This window comes from Cherax quadricarinatus, chromosome 53 (assembly GCF_038502225.1).
Source record: "Cherax quadricarinatus isolate ZL_2023a chromosome 53, ASM3850222v1, whole genome shotgun sequence".
NCBI classification, from domain to species: Eukaryota; Metazoa; Arthropoda; class Malacostraca; order Decapoda; family Parastacidae; genus Cherax; species Cherax quadricarinatus.
Genome location: NC_091344.1, coordinates 13,206,187 through 13,230,525, shown reverse-complemented (window position 1 = coordinate 13,230,525; position 24,339 = coordinate 13,206,187). Strand labels below are relative to the sequence as shown.

The 24,339-nt window shown below is 40.5% G+C and overlaps 1 protein-coding gene across 1 annotated transcript; it reads left to right on the top strand.

Annotated features, from left to right (window-relative positions):
* Positions 1 to 3,687: 3,687 nt before the first annotated feature.
* Positions 3,688 to 23,474, top strand: LOC128692317 (uncharacterized). The gene is made up of 3 exons (XM_053781408.2): positions 3,688 to 3,980; positions 13,968 to 14,107; positions 22,934 to 23,474. The coding sequence occupies exons 1-3, from the start codon at positions 3,822 to 3,824 to the stop codon at positions 23,151 to 23,153; spliced, it is 519 nt and encodes a 172-aa protein (XP_053637383.1). The 5' UTR covers positions 3,688 to 3,821; the 3' UTR covers positions 23,154 to 23,474.
* Positions 23,475 to 24,339: the final 865 nt, after the last annotated feature.

Sequence of the window (24,339 nt, the reverse complement as noted above, 5' to 3'; positions counted from 1 at the left end):
CTTGCTGTCCCACGTCACCTAGTAGTATATAAATACGTAGAAGTTCGATGACTGCTGCTGATAACATTCTAGGGAAGAGCGCTGGAGGACACCAAAGGAAATAAGCCACCCTGTTTGGCTTGCGTGGGTTATCTTGGGTTAATAATCCTCCTTAAGCTAAATGACTCTTACAGGAACCAGGAGAGGCAGGAGGAGCTTAAAGCTATTAGTGAAATTGAAAGAAATTCAAAATATTTCTTTTCATATGCCAAAAACAAGGCAAATACCACATCTAGTATCGAGCCCTTACTCAGACAGGATGGGACTTACACAGATGACAACAAGGAAATGAGTGAAATATTGAAATCCCAGTACGACTCTGTGTTTAGTGAACCACTAATCGGTCTGAGGATCGACGACCCAAATGATTTCTTCATGAATGAGCCTCAAAACTCCATAAATGTATGCCAGATTTCCGACATTACCCTAACTCCGATAGATTTCGAAAAAGCCATTGACAACATGCCTATGCACTCAGCCCCGGGCCCAGACTCGTGGAACTCTGTTTTCATTAAGAACTGCAAGAAACCCCTCTCGCGTGCCCTAAGTACACTATGGAGGAGGAGCTTGGACATGGGTGAAATTCCACAGTCACTTAAAACAACGGATATAGCCCCACTCCATAAAGGTGGCAGCAAAGCATTAGCTAAGAACTATAGACCAATAGCTCTGACGTCCCACATCATAAAAATCTTTGAAAGAGTGCTAAGAAGCAGGATTGCAAATCACCTGGATTCCCAAAATCTGCACAATCCAGGGCAACATGGGTTCAGGGCAGGTCGCTCCTGCCTCTCACAACTACTGGATCACTATGACATGGCCTTGGATGCACTGGAAGAAAATCAGAATGCAGATGTAATATACACAGACTTTGCAAAAGCATTTGACAAATGCGATCATGGCGTAATAGCCCATAAAATACGTGCTAAAGGAATAACTGGGAAAGTGGGGAGATGGATCTTCAACTTCCTAACAAATCGAACACAAAGAGTAGTGGTCAACAGAGTTAAATCGGAGGTTGCCATAGTGAAGAGCTCTGTTCCACAAGGCACAGTACGGGCCCCATCTTATTCCTTATCCTCATATCAGACATAAACAGAGATATACACCACAGCACCGTATCATCCTTTGCGGATGATACTAGGATCTGCATGAGGCTGTCATCTGCTGAGGACGCGGTTAATCTCCAAGAAGATATAAACAAAGTTTTCCAATGGGCAACGGTAAACAATATGATGTTCAATGAGGACAAATTCCAACTACTCCGTTATGGAAAACTGGAGGAGATAATAACTAGAACAGAGTATACTACTGACTCCGGCCATACAATAGAGCGGAAAACTAATGTAAGGGACCTGGGAGTAGTAATGTCTGAGGATCTCACTTTCAAGGATCACAACAGTGCCACAATCGAACGTGCAAAGAAAATGATAGGATGGATAATGAGAACTTTCAAAACGAGAGATGCCAAGCCCATGATGATCCTTTTCAAATCACTTGTTCTCTCTAGGCTGGAATACTGCTGTACATTAACATCTCCATTCAAAGCAGGTGAAATCGCAGATCTAGAGAGTGTACAGAGATCCTTTACTGCACGTATAAGTTCTGTCAAGCACCTTAACTACTGGGAACGCTTGGAAGCACTTGACTTGTACTCGTTGGAACGCAGGAGGGAGAGATATATCATAATCTACACTTGGAAAATCTTGGAAGGAATGGTCCCAAATCTGCACACAGAAATCACTCCCTACGAAAGTAAAAGACTGGGCAGGCGATGCAAAATGCCCCCAATAAAAAGTAGGGGCGCCATTGGTACACTAAGGGAAAACACCATAAGTGTCCGGGGCCCAAAACTTTAACAGCCTCCCATCAAGCATTAGGGGAATTGCCAATAAACCCCTGGCTGCCTTCAAGAGAGAGCTGGACAGATACCTAAAGTCAGTGCCGGATCAGCCGGGCCGTGGCTCGTACGTTGGACTGCGTGCGGCCAGCAGTAACAGCCTAGTTGATCAGGCCCTGATCCATCGGGAGGCCTGGTCATGGACCGGGCCGCGGGGGCGTTGATCCCCGGAATAACCTCCAGGTAACCTCCAGCGTTAAACGCAATAATGTTATAATAGCCCTATGGAGCTAAATGCAGTCGTACATAGAGACAGAAGATAATTTTGTTGAGTTAAATTATGTACACCATACCCATCCTACGGACGGTGGTTATAAGATTACAGAGGCACACGAGACTGGGCGTTTAGTGTTTTGATAGCTAAGCAATTACATTGCTAATGAACCATTTACAAATTTATGATCTGCTAACAATCGTAATGAGTTGTTGATACAGACATGAGACAGCAGAAAATAGGGAACTGGCGAGAATACTGAGGAAGATGACATACCACAAACCAATGTTCACAGTTTAGTGCCACCGCGTTTTGTTGACGGTCTTGACTCACAGCAAATATAGACGTTCGGAGTAGTAGCATGGATTCCTGACCTATGCAGATCTTATAATTTTTGCTAGTGTTCTTCTTTATAAGTGTATTACTAACAACATTCATGCTGTAAAGCAACATTTAATTCTAAAATCTTTCATAATATCCGCTGACAAAAAAATTGATATGGTAATTTTAATTCACTGCCGTTACCATTATTAAAAGTTTTCTAAATTCCTAGATGCACTTATTAATAACGTTCCTTGGATAATACACTTTGTAGCTATAGAAATTATGTTATAATTTTTTTCTTCAGCTAATTCTAAATCGTGCATTCTTAAACTCAATTTGGAACACCAGGATTACTTTATTTAATTAAATCAAGAAACATAGAATAAAAGCAAAATGTCGGTCTACATAACGGTCTGTCTTTACAATAGATAGCCTACAGTAGACGATGTGTCATTCTGTGTGAGTCATATGTGAGGCTTTTAGTGAAACTTCTTTTAATAATGTATGGCACTCACTGCTCTGCCTGGCTAACTTCTAGTCTTAAGTAATGCAAGGGATCTCCAAATTTTTGTTTTATCAAAACATTTTATCCCCATACCTAACAGTAGCATAATGGCTACACATGTCATGAATTGTCTTCCATAGCCTCATTATTGCCCGTACGTCTCAATACATTAGAGGACATACCAGTTTGGGGAAAAGAATTCAATTAATTACCTTATCAGTGTCCATATTAGCCCAGGGCAAAGCTGTGTCAAATAAGGTCGGTCACCTATCCAGTAACTGGCCAGACCCAGCGGTGCTTGAAAAGACTGAGTGACGCATAGGGCAAATCAGAAAATTCAAGTAAATATAATCAAAATAGTCATGAGTGTCATCTGAATATATGGTATAAAGAACCAGATCAAACCCACCGTATGGCAAGAGCACGTATAAAATTTCATCACAGAGATGTTTGTATACAAATATCAATAGAATGATTGAGAGGCTCACTTGATATACAGCATGATATTATAAAAACATGGAAGTTGGATAGGGCTTTACCTGACACTAGATATTAGTGAAATCATGAGATAATTAATGCAGAGTAGTACGAGAAGATAGTGGCATCCATTGCATCCTGGTGGGCATGTCTGGCTGTACATGGCTTAGAGGTCGACTCAGTCAGTATGGTGTTGGCGCTGAGCTAGCAAGCTCCTCTCATCTACACGTGAACTGCCCTTCCTTCACACGCCCGACACACACACTTAAATCCTAAGCCTTTTCCACAAATTCTTTAGCCTTAAGCCCTTCAAAAATATAAATCTCTTTTATTTTTAATATAGTATTTTGCATTAAGAGAGTATGACAGGCAAAGTCAATTGGTTGTGTTTGGTGGTATTATTATTGTGTTGGTGTAGAACATATGCACAGAGCTTGCAGAACACAAGTACGTCAGGTCTTCTCCAACTGAGTACATCTATAGCAGCGTCCAGCACACAGCAGTCAGCCTCCGGGTCAAAGGTAAGATTTACAGCGTTTATTAACTTTAATGGGTTATCCTAGTTTAAGTCTAAATAATGTACTCTATATACTCATAAAATTTTTGTGTCCACAAGACAATTATATTTATTTTTATTTGTACGTTATGTACGCAAACCTAAATAAAAACCTGCCTACTCATGAAAGAAAGGACCTTGATTCGATTCCTGGACTGAGCGAAATATATGGTGAAAGCTCTACACCTGTTACTCCTATTTAACTAAAATAAATAGTATCCTGGGTCTTTATTTACAAAATACTCCAATACACTGAGTGACATTATAAGTACAGTACTAATGTACAGCTCATAAGTCACATTATTATTATTATAATCAAGGGGAAGCGCTAAACCCGGAGGATTATACAGCGCGTGGGGGGGATGTGGAAGGCATTCAGGCTTAATTCGGGGAACTGGAGCACAGCTCTTAATTCCCTAAATCAAGAGCCCCTCACCAACATCAAGGAACCTTCCTTGAGGGGTCATAAGTCACAGCATGTACACCACTGCGGACAGAATTGTAATTAATACAGAAAATTTGAAGAGTAGATACTATTAAAGTTTTATGTAACACATTGCTCAGTGATACTAAGAGACATTCAAATAAGGCTATAATGGAAGACAGCCTTAAAATTAAGACATACAAATAGTAATTTTGTTTACTATTTAACAAAAAATTAGGTGTTGCTGAGAATATTATTATTGTAGGGAAGTGCTAAACCCGTTAGGATCATACAGCACCTTGAGAAAAGGAGATAATCAGGATTGATCCGAAAAAGAGAAACGTTACTCCATTTCCTCGGATCATGGCCTAATCGCTAGGATTTAAAACACCCTTTTGAATGATCTGTTTTTGTAAAGTCGACACGCACACTACAAAGGAATTCTGGATAGTATCAACAAACGTACGATCAAAGAGCAGGAAAGTTCAATACTGACGTCACTTGGAAACACGTTTCACAGAATACAAACTCACACTACAAACAAATAAACTTCTAAGAAGTAGCCTTACAAACAAAATTTTATTAGCATATATATGACGTGAGTAATGTTATTCTAATTATATATAAATAAAAATGGTTGCAGGGGTCGAGTCATAGCTCCTGGCCCCCATGTATTTGTGTGTGCGTCTGTACTCAACTGGTTGCAGGGGTCGAGTAATAGCTCCTGGCCCCGTGTGTATATATGTGTGTGTAATAAGATCACGGTAAACAAGCGATATCACAATATACAAAATAACCAGTGAATAATAGTGAAATTCCAAACGCCTTCGTGATTCCTCACAGTTTTCCTTAATAATGTGAGAAATCACGAATATATATATATATATATATATATATATATATATATATATATATATATATATATATATATATATATATATATATATTTTCAACAAGTTGGTCGTCTCCCACCGAGGCAGGGTGATCCAAAAAAGAAAGAAAATCCCCAAAAAGAAAATACTTTCATCATCATTCAACACTTTCACCACACTCACACATTATCACTGCTTTTGCAGAGAAGCTCAGAATACAACAGTTTAGAAGCATATACGTATAAAGATACACAACATATCCCTCCAAACTGCTAATATCCCAAACCCCTCCTTTAAAGTGCAGGCATTGTACTTCCCATTTCCAGGACTCAAGTCCGACTATAAGAAAATAACCGGTTTCCCTGAATCCCTTCACTAAATATTACCCTGCTCACACTCCAACAGATCGTCAGGTCCCAAGTATCATTCGTCTCCATTCACTTCTATCTAACACGCTCATGCACGCTTGCTGGAAGTCCAAGCCCCTCGCCCACAAAACATCCTTTACCCCCTCTTTCCAACCCTTTCGAGGACGACCCCTACCCCTCTTTCCTTCCCCTATAGATTTATATGCTTTCCATGTCATTCTACTTTGATCCATTCTCTCTAAATGACCAAACCACCTCAACAACCCCTCTTCTGCCCTCTGACTAATGCTTTTATTAACTCCACACCTACTAATTTCCACACTCCGAATTTTCTGCATAATATTTACACCACACATTGCCCTTAGACAGGACATCTCCACTGCCTCCAACCGTCTCCTCGCTGCTGCATTTACCACCCAAGCTTCACATCCATATAAGAGTGTTGGTACTACTATACTTTCATACATTCCCTTCTTTGCCTCCATAGATAACGTTTTTTGACTCCACATATACCTCAACGCACCACTCACCTTTTTTCCCTCATCAATTCTATGATTAACCTCATCCTTCATAAATCCATCCGCCGACACGTCAACTCCCAAGTATCTGAAAACATTCACTTCTTCCATACTCCTCCTCCCCAATTTGATATCCAATTTTTCTTTATCTAAATCATTTGATACCCTCATTACCTTACTCTTTTCTATGTTCACTTTCAACTTTCTACCTTTACACACATTCTCAAACTCATCCACTAACCTTTGCAGTTTTTCTTTAGAATCTCCCATAAGCACAGTATCATCAGCAAAAAGTAACTGTGTCAATTCCCATTTTGAATTTGATTCCCCATAATTTAATCCCACCCCTCTCCCGAACACCCTAGCATTTACTTCTTTTACAACCCCATCTATAAATATATTAAACAACCATGGTGACATTACACATCCCTGTCTAAGACCTATTTTTACCGGGAAGTATTCTCCCTCTCTTCTACACACCCTAACCTGAGCCTCACTATCCTCATAAAAGCTCTTTACAGCATTTAATAACTTACCACCTATTCCATAAACTTGCAACATCTGCCACATTGCTCCTCTATCCACTCTATCATATGCCTTTTCTAAATCCATAAATGCAATAAAAACTTCCCTACCTTTATCTAAATACTGTTCACATATATGCTTCAATGTAAACACTTGATCTACACATCCCCTACCCACTCTGAAGCCTCCTTGCTCATCCGCAATTCTACATTCTGTCTTACCTCTAATTCTTTCAATTATAACTCTACCGTATACTTTTCCTGGTATACTCAGTAAACTTATTCCTCTATAATTTTTACAATCTCTTTTGTCCCCTTTCCCTTTATATAAAGGGACTATACATGCTCTCCGCCAATCCCTAGGTACCTTCCCCTCTTTCATACATTTATTAAACAAAAGTACCAACCACTCCAACACTATATCCCCCCCTGCTTTTAACATTTCTGTCATGATCCCATCAGTTCCAGCTGCTTTACCCCCCTTTCATTCTACGTAATGCCTCACGTACCTCCACCACACATTCTGCTCTTCTTCACTCCTAAAAGATGGTATACCTCCCTGGCCAGTGCATGAAATTACCGCCTCCCTTTCTTCCTCAACATTTAAAAGTTCCTCAAAATATTCTCGCCATCTACCTAATACCTCCCTCTCCCCATCTACTAACTCCCCTACTCTGTTTTTAACGGACAAATCCATACTTTCCCTAGGCTTTCTTAACTTGTTTAACTCACTCCAAATTTTTTTCTTATTTTCATTAAAATTTCTTGACAGTGCCTCTCCCACTCTCATCTGCTCTCCTTTTGCACTCTCTCACCACTCTCTTCACCTTTCTTTTACTCTCCATATACTCTGCTCTTCTTATAACACTTCTGCTTTGTAAAAACCTCTCGTAAGCTACCTTTTTCTCTTTTATCACACCCTTTACTTCATCATTCCACCAATCACTCCTCTTTCCTCTTCCCCCCACCCTCCTATAACCACAAACTTCTGCCCCACATTCTAATACTGCATTTTTAAAACTATTCCAACCCTCTTCAACCCCCCCACTACTCATCTTTGCACTAGCCCACCTTTCTGCCAATAGTCGCTTATATCTCGCCCGAACTTCCTCCTCCCTTAGTTTATACACTTTCACCTCCCTCTTACTTGTTGTTGGCACCTTCCTCTTTTCCCATCTACCTCCTACTCTAACTGTAGCTACAACTAAATAATGATCTGACATATCAGTTGCCCCTCTATAAACATGTACATCCTGTAGCCTATATATATATATATATATATATATATATATATATATATATATATATATATATATATATATATATATATATATATATATATATATATATATATATATTTATATACATACATACACACATACATACATACATACATACATACATACATACATACATACATACATACATACATACATACATACATACATACATATATACATACAAATGCGTATACTTCCACGAGGAAGTGGAGAAGAATCCTTCCTCCATAAGCCATGCGTGTTGTAAGAGGCGATAAAAATGACAGGAACAAGGGGCTAGTAACACCTTCTCCTGTATAAATTACTAAATGTAAAAAGAAGAAAAGCTTTCGTTTCTTCTTTTTCGGGTCACCCTGCCTTGGTGGGAGATAGCCAGTGTTAATATATATATATATATATATATATATATATATATATATATATATATATATATATATATATATATATATATATATATATATATATATATATATATGTGTGTGTATATATATATATATATATATATATATATATATATATATATATATATATATATATATATATATATATATATATATATATATATGTATATATATATATATATATATATATATATATATATATATATATATATATATATATATATATATATATATATATATATACAAACATACATACATATACATTCATACACATACATACAAACACACGCACACGATAAGGTAAGGTAACCCAACAAAAGGAAACATTTGTCATCATTCATTCTTTCAGTAGTTGTCTTGCCAATAGTGTGGAGACATTACAATTCAGACATCCCTTTGAATTTTAACATTCCCACCCATTCTTCAGAGTGCAGACACTGTACTTCCCGCCTCAGAAATCAAGATCAGCTAATAGGTACCATGAATTCATTCATGAATATTACCTTGCTCACAATCCAACGGCATGTAAAATCCTTAAACCCAATTAGTTTCCAGTTTCACGAACTCCAGTACGTCTTTTGCAGAATTGCAGTAACGGGTTGTTGCTATAAGCAACGGCCAATAACAGTCACAATTACCACTCAACAAGGAAAGAACTTGACTAAGCAGTAACTTGTGAAATTTATATTTGTTATTCCTTCAGCTAATATGTACAAAATATCCAGAATGTACAAGGATTTTCACCACATGCCAACTCAGTAATGAACAACGAATACAAGTATCAAAGAACATGAGGTCACAATGACATGCACCAGCTGATGGCCTAAGAGTTTTTGCCCTTCATTCCATCCTGGGTTTATATACCTCTTGATTATCTTATTCTTTTTCATTATATTTAACTGCCCAGACCACCTCAACAACCCCTCCCCTGCACTCTGAATGTTACCTTTCGTAACTTCACACTGTCATAATTTCTAAGCTCCGAATTTTCTGCATAATATTCACACCACACATCACTCTCAAACATGACATCACTGTTTCCAGTCTCCTCATCGTTGCAACGTTTAGCACCTATGTCTCACCCATTTAAATGTTGGTACCACTATACTCTGGTAAATTTCAATTTTAGTCGTCGTAGATAAACTTCTTTATCTTCACAGACGCCTGAACATTGCGACTACCTTTCTCCCTTCCTCTGTTCTGTGATTCACTTCGTCTACCATACATTTCTTTGTTGAAACGTCCACTTAGAAATATCTAAATGTATTCTCCTTTTCCATACCCCTCTCTCCTATCTGATATCCAGTTTTTCATTATCTAAACTTTTTATTGCTCTCATCACTCTGCTTTTTTTTATGTTCGCTTTTAATTTCTTTTACTCATCCTTCCGGACTTGTTCACCAACCTTTGCAACTTCTCTTCGGACTCTCTCTTCACAAAGAACAAATGTTACAACTTTGTATCATGTTCATTATCTTTTAATCTCTCACCTCTCATCAACACTCTAGCACTGACGTCTCGTACAGCCACATCTATAAATTTTAGATAAATATTGTTACATCACACAAGACGTATCCAGGTTCTAACGTCAGGAGGACAGCACATAAAAATAGGCACCATTTATTACCTCAAAAAAAAAACGTCATTTATTACCATAAACACAGCTTATTTTATGGTAGTAACTGTCTTACTGTTTTTTAATTCTCAGTTTTAAAACGTGCTGACAACTAATAGTTCACAATTCTATCATTAAAAACATTCTATTCATTGAAAAAAAAAATGAAATCTGAAAGGCTACGGCAGCTAAGGCAAGAGGGAAAAAACCACCTAGTGTGCTTAGAGGAAGTGATTGTTGACGCTGATGCTCCTGCTGACCCCTCTCATCACACATCCCTAAGATCTGTTTTTACAGGAAAATATTCCCTTACCTCCTGCATGCTCTAACCTGAGACTTACTCTCCTCGTGAAAACTCTTTCCTGTGTTTAGTACCCTAACACCTATTCCATGCATTAGCAACATCAGCCACACTGCTACCCTACCCATCCTATCATATTTTTTTTATTACTATTAACACATCGGCCGATTCCCACCAAGGCAGGGTGGCCCGAAAAAGAAAAAAACTTTTCCAGATACATAAATGATACAATTCCTTACCCTTATCTACATACTGTTCACTTACATGCTTTAATATTAACACTTGGTCTACACATCCTCTACGCTTCCTAAATCCTTCTTGTTCCTATGCAATCATACTTTCTATCATACCTCTAATTTCCCTGTTTTTGTCAGTAATAATTCAACCATAGATTTTTACCCGGTATATTAAACGGGCTATTCCTCTATAAATCAAACACTATCTCTTTTTTCCTTTCCCTTATAGAGAGGAGCTATGTGTGCTTTCTTCCATGCCCTATGTAGCTTTTCTTCTTTCATACATATATTAAATAAATGCACAAACCACTCCAACATTATATCCTCAACTGATCTCAGTCATAATGCCATGCTCCTACCCCCTTTTATTCTACCCGTTGTCTCATGAACTTACCATATATTCGCTCTTCCTTGCTCTTTCCAGATATTATTCCTTTATGCCCAATGCATATCATTGCCTCCCTTTGACCATCAACATTTAACAACTAAAAATGTTCTCTCCACCTTTCCAGTACCTCTCTCTTCCTCATCTAATGTCTCTTTTCTTTCTTGCTCTAACTGCCAAAACCATTTGTTTCCCAGGTTTTTTCACCTTAATACTCCCTCCAAAATTGTTTCTTTTTATCAACAAAATTTGCTAATGAAACTCATTCTCTTATTGTGTCTATTAGCGTACTTATGGCGCCCCTGCTTTTCAGTGGAGGAATGTTGCACTGCCTGCCGAGTCTTTTGCTTTCATAAGGAGCGTTTTCCGTGTGCAGATTTGGGACTAGCTCCTAAAAGATTTTCAAATATCTTTCTCGCCTACGTTCCAAGGGGCACGAGATAAATACCTGTAAAAACCTCTCATATGCTAACTTCTTTACCACCTTTTTATCTCATGGTTCCAACACTTGCTACTCGTCCCACCTTCGTCCACCTTCACATAACCACAAACTGCTGCACACTCTTGGGTTGCATTCTACCCCATACATCTTCAACCTCCCCACTGCCTCTACTCTATCTCACCTCTCTGCTAATGTTAATATCTCTCACTGTCTTCTTCCTTAGTTCATTCACGGTGGGGGCACTCAGTGAACTGCTTCCATGTTATGTATGATAGTTACATGGTGTGAACACCCACAGTCTGTGACGCCAACACTAGCAGATAATATACATGACCTTGTCCAAGCTACTTTGACGTTATTAGTTCATTATAATACATGTTCCAAGACGAATATCAGCTGTGATACCTAAATTAACATTTCGACAACTCCAAATTACAGAGCAGCTGACTTTACTGAACTGTGTAGAAATAACAATTTTAAGGGGAAAGCCAGCGGTCGTGGTATCCGTGGCCCGGTCTGCCACGGGTCCAGCACAGGAAAGCCTTGAGGTTGCGGCTGCAGTGCATGGCCCACCACCATAGTGCCATCGGCTACCCCACCTTCACGTGTGTCGTTTGACTCACAAGCTTCCCGTGCCTCCGTCACAGTGCTGGCACCACTAAACGAGTCATCTTATGACAAAGACCCACGTCATAGTTTATCAATAACATGTAACCTAAAAACACGATATGGTGACTGCACTAATGCTCTTCACTATGGAATAAATTATTTAATAGGCAAACTTACCTGCTAAGTTGAATTGATGAGGATTACTGAACTGTAAAATGTACCTGTGGCCTCGCTGGCAAAGTTCTAGTTTCACACGCGGAGTCCCGGGTTCGATTCCCGGCGAGGTGGAAACATTTCGACGCGTTTCCTTACACCTGTTGTCCTGTTCATCTAGCAGCAAATAGGTACCTGGATGTCAGTCGACTGGTGTGGGCCGCATCCTGGGGGACAAGAATGAGGACCCCAATAGAAATATGACAGTCCTCGATGACGCACTGCCTTTCTTGGGTTGCCCTAGGTGGCTAACCCTCCGGGGTTAAAAATCCGAACGAAATCTCATCTTACTTTGAAAATATGCTGAAAAATGTTCTTTGTAAATATGGTGAAAAATGTTCTTCGTAAATATACTGTAAAATGTTTTGTAAATATGATGTAAAATGTTCTTCGTAAATATCACCGGTGTGTCTTTATTCAGTCATTAAATTTGTCTGGACTTCAAAAGTGAATGTTTGAGTCTTCCATCCTTGAACCTTCCATCCCTCACACATACTTGAACCTTCCATCCCTCACACATCCTTGAACCTTCCATCCCTCACACATACTTGAACCTTCCATCCCTCACACATCCTTGAACCTTCAATCCCTCACACATACTTGAACCTTCCATCCCTCACACATCCTTGAACCTTCCATCCCTCACACATACTTGAACCTTCCATCCCTCACACATCCTTGAACCTTCCGTCCCTCACATATCCTTGAACCTTCCATCCCTCACACATACTTGAACCTTCCATCCCTCACACATACTTGAACCTTCCATCCCTCACACATCCTTGAACCTTCCGTCCCTCACATATCCTTGAACCTTCCATCCCTCACACATCCTTGAACCTTCCATCCCTCACACATCCTTGAACCTTCCGTCCCTCACATATCCTTGAACCTTCCATCCTTCACACATACTTGAACCTTCCATCCCTCACACATCCTTGAACCTTCCGTCCCTCACATATCCTTGAACCTTCCATCCCTCACACATACTTGAACCTTCCATCCCTCACACATCCTTGAACCTTCCGTCCCTCACATATCCTTGAACCTTCCATCCTTCACACATACTTGAACCTTCCATCCCTCACACATCCTTGAACCTTCCATCCCTCACACATACTTGAACCTTCCATCCCTCACACATCCTTGAACCTTCCATCCCTCACACATACTTGAACCTTCCATCCCTCACACATACTTGAACCTTCCATCCCTCACACATACTTGAACCTTCCATCCCTCACACATACTTGAACCTTCCATCCCTCACACATACTTGAACCTTCCATCCCTCACACATACTTGAACCTTCCATCCCTCACACATCCTTGAACCTTCCATCCCTCACACATACTTGAACCTTCCATCCCTCACACATACTTGAACCTTCCATCCCTCACACATACTTGAACCTTCCATCCCTATTAAAAACTAGAAATGTGTATAATGTATTCACCAGTGGCAAGCATCCTTCAAGGGACGTGCTTCGAGGCTGCTGAAGGGCCTTTCTCTCGAACTAAACTTGACTACCTCCCTTCCCTCATACGCTGCGTAATCCTTACAGGTTTAGAGCTTCCTCATCAATATAATAATAAATTATTATAATAAAAACAATATTGATTTTCAAAACTGGAGCTGCCCTGTGTTTCCTTAGAATTAGATCATCACTCCTCATTGTCTCCCACTCTTCAGTCGTGTGACCCTTACGGGTTTAGTGCTTAGCCAAGATTAAATAAAACTAATGGTGTGGTCAACACTTGACAGGTGAAGGATGGTGTGGCAGCGGTGTCAGTGTTACCCAACAGCACAGTGGCTGTGCCACACCTGGAGTGTGGCTACATCATGTGCGAGGCTCCACATGTCTTCATCAACGATACTACACACTTCTGGGACTACTTTATCGAGTAAGTCTATCTCACAATATATTAGTTTCATGTGTCTCAAACCCTGACCACGGTTCGAGTCCCGATCCGTTATTCTCTTTATTTACACACACACACACGACTAGCGAACGACTAGCGACGACTAGCTAAGAGGTGGGGCCGGGAGCTATGAATCAACCCCTACAACTACAAATATATGAGTACACATACACATTTTATGGGTCTGAGGATGCTACTGGTTAGCTTTCGGCTAAATATTTCGTTTTTTGTTGTGACAAGTTTATTATGAAGGTCAATGTTTATTGTAGAGGTTCTGACTTCTTTTGGGGATATTTGGACAGCTAATGTCTTAATCAGTGTTAAAATCTCTCTACAGGTTAGTGCTACCGATTGTTATGGTAAAGTTATTGTAAAGTTTGTGACTAGGATGATGGGGCAATAATCAATTATACTGTTTACCTGGAGAGGGTTTCGGGGGTCAACGCCCCCGCGGCTTGATCTGAGACCAGGCCTCGTGGTGGATCATGGTCCGATCAACCAGGCTGTTACTGCTGGCCGCAAGCAAGCTGACGTATGAATCACGGCCCGGTTGGTCAGGCACTGACTTTAGGTGCTTGTCCAGTGCCTTCTTAAAGACAGCCAGGGGTCTATTGGGAATCCCCCTTATGTATGCTGGGAGGCATTTGAACAGTCTTGGGCCCTGGACACTTATTGTGTTGTCTCGCAGTGTACTCGTGGCGCCCCTGCTTTTCATCAGGGGAATGTTGCATCTCCTGCCGAGTCTTTTGCTTTCATAGGGAGTGATTTTCGTGTGCAGGTTTGGCACCAATCCCTCCAGGACCTTCCAAGTGTATATTATCATGTATATATCTCGCCTGCGTTCCAGGGAATACTGATCAAGGACCTTAGACCGTTCCCAGTAATTTAGGTGCCTTATCGTACTTGTGTGTGCCGTGAAAGTTCTTTGTACACTCCCCAGGTCTGCAATGTCACCAGCCTTGAAGGGGGCCGTTAGTGTACAGCAGTATTCCAGCCTAGAGAGCACATGTGATTTGAAGAGAATCATCATGGACTTGGCGTCCCTAGTTTTGAAGGTTCTCATTATCCATCCTATCATTTTCTTAGCAGGTGAGGTAGATACATTGTTGTGGTCTTTGAAGGCGAGATCCTCTGACATTATCACTCCCAGGTCCTTCACATTACTTTTCCGCTCTATTGTATGGTTAAAATTTGTCGTATACCCTGATACATTTTTAATTTCCTCAAGTTTCCCATATCTGAGTAGTTGAAATTTCTCCTCGTTGAACTTCATATTGTTTTGAGTGGCCCATTCGAAGATTTGGTTGATGTCCGCTTGGAGTCTCGCGGTGTCTTCGATGGAGATCACTGCCATGATAATCCGGGTGTCATCCGCAAAGGAAAACACGGAGCTATGGCTTTCATCTCTATGTCAGAAATGAGGATGAGGAATAGAATTTGAGCGAGTACTGTGCCTTGTGGAACAGAGCTTTTTACCGTGGCTGCCTGGGACTTTACTCTGTTTACTATTACTCTTTGTGTTCTATTTGTCAGGAAGTTATAGATCCATCTACCAACTTTTCCTGTTATTCCTTTATCTCGCATTTTGTGTGCTATTGCACAACGGTCACACTTGTCGAAGGCTTTTGAAAAGTCTGTTTATACTACATCTGTATTTTGTTTATCCTCTACAGCATCCAGGACCTTGTCATAGTGGTCTAGTAGCTGGGACAGGCAGGAGCGACCTGCTCTAAACCTATGTTGCCCTGGGTTGTGTAATTGATAGGTATCTAGGTGGTTCGCGATCTTGCTTCTTAGAACTTTCTCAAAGATTTTTATGATATGGGATGTTAGTGCTATTGGTCTGTAGTCCTTTGCTGCCACCTTTGTGGAGTGGGGCTATGTCTGTTGTTTTAGTGTGTGTGGGATGACCCTTGTGTCCATGCTCCCTCTCCATAAAATGCTGAAGGCACACAATAGGGGCTTCTTGCAATTCTTGATGAACACTGAGTTCCATGAGTGCACGGGCATGTCATTTATTGCCTCTTCAAAGTCTTGTGGAATTAGGATAATATCCGAGATTTTTGATGACCAAATTTTGAGTTTCGTTCATACAGAATTCATGTGGATTGTCGACCCTTAGTCTGGGCAGTGGCTCGCTGAACACTGAATCATATTGGGACTTTAGTATCTCATTCATTTCTTGGCTGTCATCTGTGTATGTCCCATCTCGCCGAAGCGGGGGCCCAATACTGGATGCTGTTTTTCTCTTAGATTTGGCATAAGAGAAGAAGTATCTTTTTTTTTCAGTTTCCTTTATGGCTTTTAGTTCTTCCTGTGATTCTTGTCTCCTGTAAGATTCCTTCAGCTGAAGTTCGATATTTGCAATTTCATTGACTAGTGCTTCCCTTCGTATGTCAGATATATTGGCCCCACTCAGCAGCTCTGTGAGTCTTAGCCTTCGTCTGTATAGGGAGCATCTCTCTCTCTCTAGTTTACATCTTCTCTTTTTCTTAATGGAATGTGTCTAGAGCAGATCTCAAGAACACAGAGTTCATTTTTTCAAGGCAAATGTTCGGATCCGTGTTGTTTAGAATATCTTCCCAGCTTGTTTCATTTAGGACATGGTTTACTTGATCCCATTGTATGTTTTTGTTATTGAAATTGAATTTCGTGAAGAGACCTTCATGACTCCTCACATTTTGCTGATCATGAGCCCTGTGCATACATGTCTGTACCTCTTTTATGTTGTGATCTGAGTGTATTGTCTTCGATACGGTTATATTACGTATCGGATCGTCGTTGTTAGTGAAGATGAGGTCCAGCATATTTTCTAGTCTTGTAGGCTCTACTGTTTGCTGGTGAATTTAGTGCAGAGATTTAATTGTTCGTGTGTGTGTGAATTTTCATCTGAGCTGCCTCCTGAGCTGCTAAAACATTGTTTGCTAGTAGTAAGATGTTTGGGGCAGGAGTTGGGAGATTTTCCAGTGGTCAATTTTCACAAGCTACTCCTGGAATTGCTAGAAAGTTGCATCTTGAGGCTTGTATACCACCACAATGACATGGTTTTGGTTTTCAGTCTTTACCGCCAAAACTTCAACTACATCATTTGAGGTGTTTAGTAGTTCTGTGCAAATGAGCGACTCTGTGACATACAGGCCAACCATCCCCCCCCCTTGTTTCCTTTTGTTATAATGATCCTTTAGGTGGGTTTCTGTGAATTCTACAAACATTACATTTGACTCCGTGAGCAGTCCCTTGATGTAAGGAATTTGCTTTAGACCCTGTATGTTTGCAAAGAGAAATGTCGTTATATTGGTGGAATTTAGGGGGAGGGGTTATTTGCTGGCCCTATTATCTGTTGCTCTGGAATAGAGGTCAATGTCCGTGCTTCTGCTCCAGAAGTGTTTTCAGATGGTGTAGGATTATTGTCATTTCTTGTCAGTCTTTTTTCCTCCCTGGCCCTAAAAAACTTCTGTCCCAGGAGAGGTTGCGGCTCCCCTCTTTTGTTTTCCATAGTCTGGCTAGTCTGTGTCTTCTAGTCCCCTTCAGGTGATGTGCCTGACAGTATGCATTGTAGCATTTTCTTTCATGGATTGATGAGTGACATATTTCTGGGTGAAATAAGTTACAGGAGGGGAAGTTGCACTTTCCTGTTGTCATGTGGTACGGCATTTTTTGGGATGGTCAAAAGTGCATCTCACCTGTTTTACCAGATATACCGTGCCTGCAGATACCCAAGGCATAGAATTTACATAGATTGTAATTCTGTTTTCTAGGATTTATTGTAGCTGCGTTCGCTGCTGGTGCATTTATTTTACCTGTTTCCTCCCTATCTTTCACCCCTGCATGTACATCAGTGCTTCCACCAGGTTTTGCTGGTAGTGTGTCGTCGACACTATTTCCTGAGGCATCATCCCCTTTTGATCCATCTCCAGCAGTTTACCTGGAGAGAGTTCCGGGGGTCAACGCCCCCGCGGCCCGGTCTGTGACCAGGCCTCCTGGTGGATCAGAGCCTGATCAGTCAGGCTGTTACTGCTGGCTGCACGCAATCCAACGTACGAGCCACAGCCTGGCTGGTCAGGTACCGACTTTAGGTGCTTGTCCAGTGCCTGCTTGAAGACAGCCAGGGGTCTATTGGTAATCCCGCTTATGTATGCTGGGAGGCAGTTGAACAGTCTCGGGCCCCTGGCACTTATTGTATTGTCTCTTAACGTGCTAGTGACACCCCTGCTTTTCATTGGGGGGATGTTGCATCGTCTGCCGAGTCTTTTGCTTTCGTTGTGAGTGATTTTCGTGTGCAAGTTCGGTACTAGTCCCTCTAGGATTTTCCAGGTGTATATAATCATGTATCTCTCCCGCCTGCATTCCAGGGAGTACAGGTTCAGGAACTTCAAGCGCTCCCAGTAATTGAGGTGTTTTATCTCCGTTATGCGCGCCGTGAAGGTTCTTTGTACATTTTCTAGGTCAGCAATTTCACCTGCCTTGAAAGGTGCTGTTAGTGTGCAGCAATATTCCAGCCTAGATAGAACAAGCGACCTGAAGAGTGTCATCATGGGCTTGGCCTCCCTAGTTTTGAAGGTTCTCATTATCCATCCTGTCATTTTTCTAGCAGATGCGATTGATACAATGTTATGGTCCTTGGAGGTGAAATCCTCCGACATGATCACTCCCAGGTCTTTGACGTAGGTTTTTCGCTCTATTTTGTGGCCGGAATTTGTTTTGTACTCTGATAAAGTTTTAATTTCCTCATGTTTACCATATCGGAGTAATTGAAATTTCTCATCGTTGAACTTCATATTGTTTTCTGCATCCCATTGAAAGATTTGGTTGATATCCGCCTGGAGCCTTGCAGTGTCAGCAATATAAGACACTGTCATGCAGATTCGGGTGTTATCTGCAAAGGAAGACACGGTACTGTGGCTGACATCCTTGTCTATGTCAGATATGAGGATGAGAAACAAGATGTGAGCGAGTACTGTGTCTTGTGGAACAGAGCTTTTCACCGTACCCGCCTCAAACTACTTTGTTGACTACTACTCATTGTGTTCTGTTTGTGAGGAAATTATAGATCCATCTACCAACTTTTCCTGTTATTCCTTTAGCACGCATTTTGTGCGCTATTACGCCATGGTCACACTTGTCGAAGGCTTTTGCAAAGTCTGTATATATTATATCTGCATTCTTTTTGTCTTCTAGTGCATCTAGGACCTTGTCGTAGTGATCCAGTAGTTGGGACAGACAGGAGCGACCTGCTCTAAACCCATGTTGTCCTGGGTTGTTTAATTGATGGGTATCTAGATGGGTGGTGATCTTGCTTCTTAGGACCCTTTCAAAGATTTTTATGATATGGTATGTTAGTGCTATCGGTCTGTAGTTCCTTGCTATTGCTTTACTGCCCCCTTTGTGGAGTGGGGCTGTGTCTGTTTTCAGTAACTGTGAGACGGCCCCCGTGTCCATGCTCCCTCTCCATAGGATGGTAAAAGCTCGTGATAGGGGCTTCTTGCAGTTCTTGATGAACACGGAGTTCCATGAGTCTGGCCCTGGAGCAGAGTGCATGGGCATGTCATTTATCGCCTGTTCGAAGTTATTTGGCGTCAGGATAACATCAGATAGGTTTGTGTTTACCAAATTCTGTGGCTGCCATAAAAAATTCATTTTGATCTTCGACTCTCAGTCTGGTTAGTGGCTTGCTAAAAACTGAGTCATATTGGGACTTGAGTAGCTCACTCATTTCCTTGCTGTCATCTGTGTATGACCCATCTTGTTTAAGTAGGGGCCCAATACTGGATGTTGTTCTCGACTTTGATTTGGCATAAAAAAAGAAATACTTTGGGTTTCTTTCGATTTCATTCATGGCTTTTAGTTCTTCCCGCGATTCCTGCCTCCTATAAGATTCCTTTAGCTTAAGTTCGATGTTTGCTATTTCTCTGACCAGTGACTCCCTACGCATTTCAGATATAGTGGCCTCTTTTAGCCGCTCTATTATTATTTTCCGTCGCCTGTAAAGGGAGCGCCTGTCTCTTTCTATTTTACATCTACTCCTCCTTTTTCTTAAAGGAAATAGCCTTGAACATACATCGAGTGCCACCGAGTTCTGTTCTAGGCATAAGTTGGGGTCTGTGTTGCTTAGTCTATCTTCCCAGCTTATATCGTTTAGGACTTGGTTTACTTGGTCCCACTTTATGTTCTTGTTATTGAAGTTGAATTTGGTGAAGGCTCCCTCGTGACTAATCTCATTTTGTCGGTCTGGGACCCCGCACATACATGTCTGAACCTGGATTATGTTGTGATCTGAGTATATTGTTTTTGATATGGTGACATTTCGTATCAGATCATCATTGTTAGTGAAGATGAGGTCTAGTGTATTCTCCAGTCTAGTAGGCTCTAATCTTTGCTGGTTTAAGTTGAATTTTGTGCAGAGATTTAAAAGCTCGTGTGTGTGTGTGAGTTCTCGTCAGAGCTGTCTCCTGGTGTTATCACTGCAACAACATTATTTGCTATATTCCTCATTTTAGGTGCCTCAAGTTGAAATCCCCCAGGAGCAAGATGTTGGGGGCAGGAACTGGAAGATTTTCCAGACAGTGGTCAATTTTTAATAGGTGTTACTGGAATTGCTGGGATGTTGCATCCGGAGGCTTGTAGAATACCACAATGACTAGGTTTTGGTTCTCGATCTTTACTGCTAAAACTTCCACTACATCATTTGAGGCATTAAGCAGTTCTGTGCAAATAAGCGACTCTGCGATATACAGGCAAAACTCTCCCCCCCCTCCCCTTTTGCCTATTCACTCTGTCGCATCTGTATAGGTTGTAACCTGGGATCCATATTTCGTTGTCCAAGTGATCCTTTATGTGGGTCTCTGTGAAAGCCGCGAACATTGCATTTGCCTCTTCAAGCAGTCCACGGATGAAAGGCATTGTGTTGTTCGTTGCTGGCTTTAGACCCTGTATATTTGCAAAGAAGAATGTCATCGGACTGGTGGTATTGGTGGTACTGGGGGGGACTTTTTTTTCCAGCACTAGTATCTGTATCAGTATCTCCATTTTGAACCTCTGTGGACTGAATAACGTTGTCTTCACTGTCCTCCAGGACAACACTTGTAACCTCACGAGCACTTTCCCCCAGGACAGCACTAGCACCCTCAGGAGCACTGTTGGTGATAATAGCAACTATGAGACATTATGTATATGAATTTCACAGGTACAATCCTGAATTAACATTTCACACGCATACCTGGGAAGAACTTTGGCACATGTAAGACAGTTACACTTACTGATATAGATGTACCTCGGAGCCATGTAGGACTTCAGGAATAATGAGTTTCCACATTACTATTTCACTGCCCACATTCACAGTCCCCCAACTCACACATCTGGACCTTAAATTATGTGAGCACGTAGTTCTTGAGTATTGATTAATAAAAGAATTTCAAGCTAGTAACTGGCTGTATTAAATTTGGTTGTGGACTGTATATATTACTGAAAAGTTACTTTGAACTTGACAATTTTTATATAATTTGTTAGCATCCTGTTTATATACCACAATTCCAATAATTGTAACGTAAGTGTAGATAAAATTAATACTCACCCAATTATTCTTTAGGTGATATAATCTAACGCCTTCCTAACAGGACGGTTGCCTAATATTGGCTAATAAAAGATATCTTTCCCGTCCTGTGGTTTTATACCACATGTATGGAGGCGAACATAACTTATTTCAATACACGAGGTGTTCAACACATCCAATCACCGCGTCCAGTATTATCTTCATTAATATGACAGTTTCACAGATCTGGATCTTTCCAGATACACTGTCTCTTCGTTTATCCAGACGTTAAACTACATTGCCGATATATTCTCTATCGGCTCAGATTACACTTGATTAAATGCGCACAAATTCCGGTCCGTTCTTCCTTTACGCCAAATTGCGGCTTCCTCCTCAAAACGTTTGTCTACACATATCTATTCAGTAACACTTCCAAGTGTGTAATACATTGTCAGTATTCGAATATTAATTTCCTCTAATTTACACTGATTATATTTTACTTAATTAACTGATTACCATAAAAAAAGTAAATTATAGGGGATATTGGTTCCTGTGCTTACCATCTTTTAAAAGTCTCGTCGACATTACACACCTACCCTACGTTATTTAAACACTATTATGTCTTTCAGTTATTACACAAATTACAGGAAAATATCAAAATTTTCCATAGCAGCTTTAAAGAAGCTATTATATTAATTGCCCAGGTGTGGTCATGTGAAGATACAGTGGCCGTAGTAATTATCACCGGTTTGGTCATTAATATGGTATTGATAAGCAGTTATTCCTAATGTTTAGGAAACCAGCTACTTATAGGTCTTCTGGTTGAATGAACTGAAGTTGAAGCCTCCAGCAATTAAGTTATATACATTTATTTTATTGTTAATGAACAAGTCTTAAAAATTATCTCGAAAGTTGGTTAGATTATTTATTGTGTTATGATCTGCAGAAAGCTCTTACTGTGATTGGGGCCTTTAAAGTTTATGGTTGCAAATTTTGCATATATAAATTTTCCTAGTTCGTCAATGGTACTGTACATGCTGAATTAATGCATTGCATCCTATTAGTGTAGTAAGTTGGTATTTCGCCTCCCTGTTGTTCATTATTCTCTACTGTATACTAATAGATTTTACAAGGACTAACATATTACAAGGACCCCAGTGGAAATAAGTCACTGACTTTTTGGGTTATCTTAGGTAATTTACACATACGTTACTATGTATGATAATTGTACTTATGTATACCTGTACCTAAATAAACTTATTTACTCTTACCGTCTACAGCTGGGAGATGCCTTCCCCGGCAGAGAACGACCCCAGCGTCTTCATACTAGCCAACAGATATCAGCTGCCCCGCGCCTATCTCGTCTTCAAGGGGTTCACCTTAAACTTCACTGGGGACTACCTGTGCCTGCTTCACTTCCGCAGAGACCCCATAGCTTCCGTCAGACTCACGCTTACCTTGGATGACACCCGCACCTCCAGAGACTGTAACAACGCCTAGCTTTTGAAGACCTCCCGTGATCTACCTTGCCAACAAGTAGATTCTCATTCCTGTCATAGCGACCAGCTAACATGCACTGCCACTCTACGATAACTTTGAGCATTTACACTCTTGTTGTCGTAGCGAGGTGCTGGCATACATTATCACTCTACAATAAACGTGTGCATTTTCACGTGTAGTAGCCAACGTGCTGGCATACACTACCACTACGATAAACATGTACACTTGCTGTCATAGCGACAAACTAATATGCACTGCCATTCTACGGTAAACATGAGCATTTCAAGTATGTTTATGAATGAAATATATATGTGGAATCTTCTCACTATGTGTAATTTAATTTTTGGCATAATCATGAATGGTGAAGGTAGGGCAAGACATGGAAAGAAGCAAAACACGCAATAACAGGTAACTCACAATTTGGAGAGGAAACTTCAACCTAACGTCTTCAGACTTCTCGATTATTCTCTCACTTGCAACCTGATTATGGTCTAGGTTGGAAGTGAATGCTGTGGTGACAATGACAAGATGTGGAAAAAAAGACGCTTGTATACACTTCAGGACATTTATAAAAGAAAACATTTCACTACAAAAGGCTTCTTCAGTTTTTGGATTGAAATGACTCGTGGTGAAGCCTTTTATGTGTATGTACAGAACTGTACAAGTTATCTTTTTCTACGGGCAGGTTAGGCCGTCTACAACTTCTTTTCCAGTTGTGTTATTTGTGAATTATTCCAGCCAGGATATTATGACTTGACAGACAAAGTTTGTTATGATATACTGGCTGGAACAAATATAAATATCACGAATTGCAGTTGAAATCTGAACAATGTGTTTATCGGTACTTTGGTACCATGTTAGGAGTTAGTCAATAAAATGGTCAAGATGGTATAAGATGAGATGAAGCAAGGGTCAAGTTGCTTTGGTTCTGATTAGAACAGTCATGAAGATTAAAATGGCTGACAGCATAGCATCTACAGAAACAGTCAAAAATTTACACTAGGAGCGTTGTGTATAAGCAAGCTAAGAGCTCTTTATTTAAGGAACTGGATTAAATCTGATTACCTTCCATGAGTTGTACGATCCCTGTGGGTTTAGCGCTTCGTGAATGTGATAATAATAGTGTGTATATCGTTTAAAAAACTATTCAGCTAGAGCTCTGGAATCCTCGAAAGGCTAGGTTATC

Excerpts from the sequence above, each read along its gene's own strand:
- LOC128692317 (XM_053781408.2), top strand. The coding sequence starts at position 3,822 with ATGACAGGCAAAGTCAATTGGTTGTGTTTGGTGGTATTATTATTGTGT. Across the intron at positions 3,981-13,967 it reads AGTCAGCCTCCGGGTCAAAG|GTGAAGGATGGTGTGGCAGC; the intron begins GTAAGATTTACA and ends AACACTTGACAG. Across the intron at positions 14,108-22,933 it reads TTCTGGGACTACTTTATCGA|CTGGGAGATGCCTTCCCCGG; the intron begins GTAAGTCTATCT and ends TACCGTCTACAG.